General features: G+C 37.4%; 1 protein-coding gene across 1 annotated transcript in view; it reads right to left on the minus strand.

Moving 5' to 3' along the window:
- Positions 1-102: 102 nt before the first annotated feature.
- Positions 103-9,851, minus strand: part of LOC107298603 (phosphoinositide 3-kinase adapter protein 1) — a gene marked incomplete at its 3' end in the record, with an annotated part of 39,173 nt that continues 29,424 nt past the window's right edge. The window contains exons 12-16 of the mRNA XM_015827980.1: positions 8,798-9,000; positions 7,052-7,124; positions 4,090-4,245; positions 1,829-1,899; positions 103-218 (exon numbers count right to left, since the gene is read on the minus strand). Coding sequence (XP_015683466.1) covers positions 103-218; positions 1,829-1,899; positions 4,090-4,245; positions 7,052-7,124; positions 8,798-9,000 — 619 coding nt within the window. The remainder of the gene's footprint in view (positions 219-1,828; positions 1,900-4,089; positions 4,246-7,051; positions 7,125-8,797; positions 9,001-9,851) is intronic.

Here is a 9,851-nt window from a genome sequence, read left to right on the forward strand (position 1 = left end):
TTTATACCCCTTTATATTATTTTAGAATTAATCCACGAGGAACAGGGATCTGTCAAATTCATTCTTTGTACAGTATAAATGTATCATAAAACAATATATAACCTGCTAGCAACCCGAGGAGGTATTTTCGGAGGCCTTCCAAATGAAATGGAAAGTTGGTTGTCTACTTGCAGGGGTCTAGAGCAGAAATTTCTCTTCAAGTCGGGTATCTCATTATCCTACATAAGAATGACAGGGATGTTCGTTCAGTTTTACATCTACTTTTGGAAAGCAATGTAATGTTTTTTTCTTATTCCACAGAAGATTTTATATACCCAAAATGCTTACCAACATTATTTTTCTTTCCTTGTGGTTAGCTAAAGTTTGTATTTTTAAAGACATTATCTCATTCACTTTTTATTTATAAATTAGAACAGAGAACAGAGAAGAACAACAAAGATGATTAGGGGACTGGAGGCTAAAACATATAAGGAATGGCTGCTGGAATTGGGTATGTCTAGTTTAACGAAGAGAAGGATGAGGGGGGACAGGATAGCAGTGTTGCAGTATCTCAGGGGCTGCCACAAAGAAGAGGGAGTCAAGCTATTCTCCAAAGCGCCTGAAGGCAGGACAAGAAGCAACGGATGGAAACTAATCAAGGAGAGAAGCTACCTAGAACTAAGGAGAAACTTCTTGACAGCTAGAACAATTAACCAGTGGAACAACCTGCCTCCAGAAGCAGTGAATGCTCCAACACTGGAAGTTTTTAAGAAGAAACTGGACAGCCATTTGTCCTAAATGGTATAGGGTTTCCTGCCTGAGCAGGGGGTTGGACTAGATGACCTCCAAGGTCCCTTCCAACTTTATTATTATTATTATTATTATTATTATTATTATTATTATTATTATTACTACTACTACTACTACTACTACTACTACTACTACTACTACTATTACTACTTGCTAGACATATTATTGTTCTTTCCCCAGGCATTATATTGGGGACTCAGGTACTGGAGAGATTAGCACTCAGTGAAATGCCTTAAAATAAAATATTTTTTTTAAAAGAAAGTTTTCCTATTTGGCTGCAAAATAACTAATTACAAACAGTTTTTTTCTTCCATTCACTTGTGTCGATTCTCAGAGATGGTCTAGACCACGACTTTTCAACCAGTGGTACGCATGCCACCTGTGGTACTTTGGCACCTGGCCGGTGGTACGCGACCATCCTAGAAAGGGGTAGCAGGGGAGGGGAATGAGTTGAAGTTATGGTACTTCACTGTAAATTTGATTAGAAAATCTTTATTACTACTATTAGCTTACTTAACAAAAGATCTACAATCACTTCAGTAAATAACTCCAACTGTCAGAATTCTGTAATAATAGATCATATTAACAAAAACAGTCCTTTGTATTTCATCTAAACCTTCTCTGTTAAAATTGTCTGGTGTGTTGATTTTAGGGATTCTACGGTTGTGTTAAAAAGAACTGATGAAGGCATTATGACATGCATAAATTTGTCTTTATATCTTATGTTGAAATACCTTTAAAATAAATAAATAGCCATATTCTTTTCACAACTATTTTCAAGTTATCTCTGCATTGAATTTTAAGTCCATGGGACAAAATCTACTGTTTATGCATTCTACAACATAAATATAGAATACTGTTTGTAGCCTTAGTAGGAAATTCATTCAGAAAAGTATGTGTGTATGTGTGTGTGTGTGAGAGAGAGAGAGAGAGAGAGAGAGAGAAAGAAAGAAAGAAAGAAAGAAAGAAAGAAAGAAAGAAAGAAAGAAAGAAAGAAAGAAAGAAAGAAAGAAAGAAAATTTACATAAAGAAAGTTTACCTCATTGTCACCCTCCATTCCACTGCTGACACTCAATAGACTTCGGGTACTTGATCGGTTACTTGAACTGCCTGGTTAGATGAGAAAAATAAGTATTTTACAAATAGGCTCCACTAATTTAAATTTCCACCCATTTTTGCCAACTCTGACTGAAAAGTGAGAAATTATTTTGGTTTATCAAATATTTTAAATTAGTCAAATATTTTCCTAAAAAGCGTTAATCATTCTTGAACTATAAACACCATTCTTGCTCGCCTTCCAACAAGCAGCAAATTAAAAAAACAGTAAATTCAAATAAATTATTTTTAAATTACATAATTTATATATTATTCTTTATACAATATATTATACATTATACATTGTATTATACATTACTCCAACAACTCTCAAAATCTCCATAAAATATAGTAATCACAAATGTGATAAAATAATAGTACAATGGAAAAAAAATTCTATTTCTCTCTTAATATGATGTTGCTATGTTTCTGTCAGGATAAAAAAAAATCAAAACTTTGCTTTTGCATTACTATGTGAATATTAAAAAAATGTACATTTTATTATGAGGAAAAAAGGAAATTACTCCAAAACAAAAGGCATATCTCTGATTTAAACATTTATATAATTCTGTACAATGTCACCAAAAAAAGTCAGTTTATATTACTCATAAGTATGTGCACATATTAATCATTTCCCATAGTTTATTTATCATGTTCAATGGGAATGATAGTGGCAGGAATTCAGAGATTCTCATTATATACTTTTATGCTTCTTTTCACAACTCTTAAAATTATAAATGATTTTTTTTCTTCAAGAAAATGAGAGCATGATCATAATTTGTAGAGAATTCCAGTCAAGCCAAGTCTCTTTATTTCAATAAATGAACAGAAAAACACAGCTGTGAAAAATAGAATTGCGACTGTCACACTGAAATATTAGTCTAACCCTTTTGCTATATTGACTACAATTTTAATTGTTAGTAAAAATTATGATATCATGAAACTGATAATATGTTTAAGATTCTAAACACAAGGATGAACATAATGAAAATGTTTAATATTGTGTCTATAGGAAGTATAACTGCAAAATATAATAATAATAATAATAATGATGATGATGATGATGATGATGATGATGATGATGATGATAAAGTTGGAAGGGACCTTGGAGGTAGTAGTAGTAGTAGTAGTTGGAAGGGACCTTGGAGGTCATCTAGTCCAACCCCCTGCTCAGGCAGGAAACCCTATACCATTTCAGACAAATGGCTGTCCAATCTCTTCTTAAAGACTTCCAGGGTTGGAACATTCACAGCTTCTAGAGGCAGGTTGTTCCACAGATTAATTGTTCTAACTCTCAGGAAATTTCTCCTTAGTTCTACGTTGCTTCTCTCCTTGGTTAGTTTCCACCCGTTGCTTCTTGTCCTGCCTTCAGGCACTTTGGGGAATAGCTTGACTCCCTCTTCTTTGTGGCAGGCCCTGAGATATTGGAACACTGCCGTCATGTCCCCCCTCGTCCTTCTCTTCATTAAACTAGACATACCCAATTCCAGCTACCGTTCCTTATATGTTTTAGCCTCCAGTCCCCTAATCATCTTTGTTGCTCTTCTCTGTACTCTTTCTAGAGTCTCAACATCTTTTTTACATCACAGTGACCAAAACTGGATGCAGTATTCCAAGTGTGGCCTTACCAAGGCATTGTAAAGTGGTGTTAACACTTCGCGTGATCTTGATTCTATCCCTCTATTAATGCAGCCTAGCACTGTGTTGGCTTTTTTGGCAGCTGCAACACTTGGCTGGCTCATATTTAAATGATTGTCCACTAGGACTCCAAGATCCCTCTCACAGTTACTACTATTGAGCAAGGTACCCCCTATACTATACCTGTACATTTGGTTTTTCTTGCCTAAATGTAGGATACTATAAAAAGAATGATTATGACTTAAAAGGCTAAAGAACTAAAAAGATTTTTAATTGCAGTAACTGATTCTATATAATTGATAGCAATAACGCAATAAAAGTAATAATCAAATAAATGTACGTACAAACATAATGCATAGATATAAATAATGGACTAAATAGACAGCTAGAGCTGGTGGGTGATCAAGAGAGCCAGACAGGAAGAAAAGAGATTTGACAATACATTTAATGTGAAGAATCAATTTATAGGTTAGGAATTCCTTAATTCCAGCAATTCAAACTATTGAGATCCGAAGTACACTTCTTCGTTCCCTGCTAGATAGCTTCCTGGCTACCTCTGTTGCTTACTTGTAGTACTTGATGTGCTTTCTGTTTTCCAGTCCCCTCGTTTTATCTCTTTACTTATTGGGAAAAGATTTTTTCTCGGACTATATTCATAAATCCTACACTCTGGTTTCCTTGGCATACTCTGAGAATGTCCAGTTGGTACAGTGATTTCCAAATCTAAGAAGAAAGAATAATGATTAACCAATTAACCAGGCCAAAACTTTCAAGTTCCTCCTGAGTTAAAGTTGGAAAGATAGAAGCTGTTTCTCTTCTAGCACATATCCTGGCATGGACAATTACAATTCTGATAGGTGAAATCATCTAACTTGGCTTTTCAGACAGAGTGTGCCCCTTTACCATTTTGGAAAACCATGGATGGGATGTTTTAATCTTCATTAGGACATGTTTTGATCCTTTTCTTTTTCCCACTGAACCAGGAATAGAATAGAACAGTGGTGGCGAACCTATGGCACGGGTGCCAGAGGCGGCACTCAGAGCCCTCTCTGTGGGCACACGCGCCGTTGCCCCAGTTCTAGGCCTTCAGCTGGGTTTTATAAAACCTTTTTGCTTTAGGCCTCTGCCGCCGTGTGCAAAAAAAAAAGGTTCAATCAGTCAATTTCAACTTCTCGTGGGGAAAAAAAGATCTTGCAAAGTTGGAATTGATGATTGAACTTTTTAGTCCCACCCAGTCTGCTCTTACCACCGCAGCCACACCCATCCAATAGGCCACATCCACCCAATTGGCCACACCCAGCCAATGGGCCATACCCACCCGGCACCCGATGATGCATAAGTAGGTTTTGGGTTGCAGTTTGGGCACTCGGTCTCTAAAAGTTTCGCCATCACTGGAATAGAATAATAACTTTATTGTCATTTTGAATGTACACTAATTGGCATACATTAAAATGAAATTTTGTTGCATACAGCTCTCAAAGGGTCACCACCTCCGATATACACTACATAAATATGACAAAAATAAATAAATACAGAATTATGCACATACCCACATATATAACGTACTCTTGAACAGCATAGGTAACAAGCTATTCCATAACTTTTATTGATTTAGTGTAATAAATGTATATTACTGTTTTTGTTTTTGGTGATGGTGCAACACTATAATTGCATCACTCATATTAGGCATATCCTTTAAATATTACAGTTTAAAGAAGCTGTTGTTTCTTCTGTTTATAATGATGGATAGATCAAGGTGGTGTGTTTGGCCAATGATAATAGTGATTGGATCATGTTCGGATGCTCTTATGCATCTGTATTACTTCCATATCTTTCCTGTTAGAAGTGCTTCATCTATTAATATTCTTCATGTTTATTTATTTACATTGCTTTTATGTCACTCATTGCCACAGACTTTCTGTAGCTAATAATAGAAACATATGAGAAGCTCCAAGAAGTCCCATATACAGTACATATAAAAATAAAAATACTATTATAAATTATGAATAGGTTCAGTTGCTGAAAAAGAATAGATAATTTCAATATATTTTAAGCATTTGGCACATCTTGCTGAATTTTTCTATAATATATCCTATTATAGCTATTTCTGTATTTTGTCACAATGTTATTTGCAACGTATTCTTTAAAATGGTTCATGTGATCAGTGAAATATTAATTTGTAAAAGCATTGTCCATACAAAGTTAATGAAGGCTTTCTACCCACTCTTCCTCAAAATCTTAATGCTTGTTTTTGAGTAGAATAATAAAGGCAGACTGAAGCAGGGGGATTCAATGGGATTATTAATATACTCCAGGACTCTATTACAAAATGTTTTTCATATTTTAAAATATGCACATGTGAGTGAAGTACCAGTCTTAATTCTCATGAGTATTTAATTGGTGACAAAACAATGGAAAACAACCATGAATGTTGCTGACATCAAATTCTCTATAAAATGTGTAAGAGGGACTGAGCAATTGGAGTAAGAGAGGCTACAAGAATCTTCCAGTTATATTCAGTAGGAAGAAGAAACAAAATAGTGATCAGAGAAAGCGCAATATCCTGAATTTGGCTGGCTGAAAAAAGGTACACATCTTGAGAGGTATTGATATCCTAGCATTGGCAGGCCAACTTTCCCATAACAAGATTTTCCTTGAATCTTGAACAAGTTTCATTGAAAGGGGAAGAGGTAGATTAAAGGAATTTCAATAAATGGGTTAATGTAAATCTGAAATCACCTTGATCATTAGGGCAGACACTTTTTTCAAGTTCTTTCTTATACCCCTTTTCTGAACTGGTTGTTAACATTTTTCTAGTGACCTCTTGAATCCTTATCAGAACCATTATCATTGTACATGATGGAGTGATTGAATAAGCAGGATACTTAAGAAGAATAGATGGGGTATAGGCTCCAGGGAGCATATAATTAAGCAACTTAAAAAGGGGACAGGAAAGTTAGAAATGAATTTGTTAGCAATTAATATCACTTGTTTAATAAAGTTAACATACAAATGATACAAATCATGTAAAATGATAAAACTGATATAATTACGTAATCCATTCATAAACATTAATGTAAATTTAAGTAAAGGCATTGCTTCACCTAGACTACTTTGGGTGCCCTATTGTACATTATTTCAGGAAGACATCAAGACATAAATGTGGTTTTTTAAAGACACAATGTCTCCTAAAAAGAGGGTTGTTAAATCAAGTATTCACTGTGATATATTAAAAAAAACTCACATAGCATAGTCTGATTTAACATGATTACAAATTTCATAAAATAGCTAGATATATCTATTAAAACAAATGGAGTTAATTATTCTATGAAAATATAAATATTTTATTCATTGTGTCCTCAATGCTTCCACCTTGCTCAGATTTAGTGAATCTTCTCACCTGTCCCCAATAAAGTACTTTACAAAAATGAATCTGCCAGGACCAACATAAGAGTTTCCTAATGATAACTTCTTGGTTTTGCACCAACAGGATGGCTAATTGCTGTTGTTAATTAGCTAAGGATTTTACCTGCATGCTTCCCAGCCTTTTGCTTTTCAAGCTGCCTTCGAGTGATGCTGTCACGTAACCGTTTTAGATTTTCCTGGAAATGCAAAATTAAAATTTTAGGAATCTGAACAAATGCATCATTATTCATAATGACATGCAAATCTGGCAAGAATTAATTGAATCAACACAAAGTAGAGAGACTTTCAAATTGAAAAATCCAGGAGAGCCAGTTTGGTCTAGTGCAGAGGTAGGCAACCTTGGCTCTTTTATGACTCGTGGACTTCAACTCCCAGAATTCCTGAGCCAGCTATGCTGTTACCATTGTTTTACTGAGGCCTCTTTTTTCTTCATTTTCAAAACTAGTAATCTACATATTGATATTTATGCAGGGCATAAAGCAAACTAGAACTTCTGGCAGCCATATACTCCTGGTCAAACCATCCTGTGTATTATGTTTCTGGAGATTCTGAATAAAAAGGATGTGTGATGTGTGACTTTCAAATAATTGGGGGCTTGTCCTGATAGTTCTCACCATTGCATGATTCGTCTTCATTTAAGGTTTTAAACGAGTGCCCAAACTGCAACCCAAAACCCACTTATTTATCGCCGGCTGCCAGGTGGGTGTGCCCCACTGGGTGGGCGTGGCTGTGGTGATCATGGTAGATTGGGTGGGTGTGGCTAAGGTGGGCGTGGTCACCTCTATGTTGCTTGTGGGGAGGGACGCCTGTGGGGGCCGGGCAGGGTTGGGGGAGATCCAGGGGGTCTCTGGCAGGTGGGGCAGTGGACAGGAGGCTTGTCCTGCTGGCTAAGGCAAGGCAAGGCGAGGCAGGGCGGAGGTGCCATTGTCACAGGGCAAGGTGAGGCAGGGGCCAGGGCAGTTGCTGCCTGACACCATCAGCCGCTGCACACAGAGGGCAGTGAGTGCATGGGTGCTGGGATGCATCTGGCCATGTGGGACCTCGGCAAATTAGCGGGCGGCTGGTTGAAGAGGGACAATGGCCATCTCCGGGGCATGGTACGCATGCCCACAGAGAGGGCTCTGAGTGCCGCCTCTGGCACGCGTGCCATAGGTTCGCCACCACTGGCATAGTGCTTGGGTCTTAACCACTCAGTCATCGCACCACCCTAATGAAAGATATAATAAAAATATTGAAATACTTTTAATATGCAAGTGCGGGTTGCTGCCCAATACATGCAATGTGGTGGGGAATATTCACTGTCTGGAAAGCTACTTAGATGTCCCTCCTTTGTCACTTGACTAGCTAATACAGGAACTATCTATATTGGATTCTTCTAAAGCCCAAGTCTCTTGTAAAAAGAATGTCAAGGTCGGATAAAAACTTGATTAAAAAGAGATTTCTTTCCTAACTGGAGATTGTTATGGAGTGGGCAACTACACAAAGAGAATAAGTTTAATTCTCAAAAAACTTCTTCTTATCCTACTGTTCATAAATGAAGAAACTGAGGGGAAATATTCCACTAGGACAAAAGTATTCTAGTTGTCCCAAGCTACCTTAAGAGAATTTTTACATAAATCAGAAGTTCTGTCTATTGTAGGAAATTTTTCACCATTTTAGCCTATTAAAATTTGAAGAGTTCTATTTAAAAACTCAACTATGCTATTTACAGAAAGACAGGGAGCAGAAATTGTGGCAATTGACCTTTCCTGCAATGACAAAAACAGACAGATTTAAAGTAATGTGAGATGTAAGGCAAGCTAGGTTTAGTGGTGAGACTTTATAACGTTCATCTCTTTGAAATACATACCTGTTGATAGCGAAATGATTCTGCTCTCTTCTTTTGATTTAACTGCCACTCTTTGAAACACAGGACAGCTTCATCTACAGTGAGCATCCCCAGCTTCACCTGCTCTTGTAGAGTAATCAGCTGCCTCTGACCTGGAGTCTTCATACCAGCAAATGGGTCATATATGCTCTGTTGAGACTGGTTTGAAACTGTATTTATTTGTTCTAAAATTAAAACGGGGGGGGGAAATCTTCATGTTATTTTCTCATAGGGCAGTGGTTCTCAACCTTTTTAATGCCGCGACCCCAACCGGTCGTAAGTCGAGGACTAAACCGGTCGTAAGTTGAGAACTAAACCGGTCGTAAGTCGAGGACTAAACTGGTTGTAAGTCGAGGACTACCCAACCGGTCGTAAGTCGAGGACTTTCCCTGCCCGGGAGCGCCGCGCATGCGTGGTTCCGCCCCCTGCGCCGGCCGAGGCGTAGCTGGCAAGTGGCAGAGACGGAGCAGGCCGACCACCAGCTGGCCCAGCCCAAGGGAGGTAAGGCATCCACCGGAAAAGGGGGAAAAAATGGCGGACAAAAAAAAATGGCGGACAAAAAAAATGGCGGACAGCCTTGCTTGGCAACCCCCATGAAATGGTCGATCGACCCCAAATGGGGTCCCGACCCACAGGTTGAGAACCACTGTCATAGGGCATATTACATAGTTCAATTGTGAAGTTTAAATCAAAGGAATGTTGTTTTCCAGGACGTGAGTGTGCTGATTGAAGAGTAGGAGAGAGCTGTTGCACCAAAATGCCCAAGGGAAACCCCTCATCAGTCACACTAACTGAATGGATGGATTCCCTCCCTAATGAACGTTTCATATTTATTTATTATTTATTTATTTATTTATTTATTTATTATTTAGATTTATATCCCGCCCTTCTCCTCGTAGGACTCAGGGCGGCTGACAATCAATTAAAATACATAAATAACAATACAGGTTTAAAATTAATTAAAAGAAATATTTAAAGATTGTCCAATTTAAAATATTAATTAAAACCCCTCTAAAAATTACCCTAGGCCAGTCCT

This window comes from Protobothrops mucrosquamatus, unplaced genomic scaffold, assembly GCF_001527695.2.
Source record: "Protobothrops mucrosquamatus isolate PMUCROS unplaced genomic scaffold, P.Mucros_1.0 scaffold4123, whole genome shotgun sequence".
NCBI classification, from domain to species: domain Eukaryota; kingdom Metazoa; phylum Chordata; class Lepidosauria; order Squamata; family Viperidae; genus Protobothrops; species Protobothrops mucrosquamatus.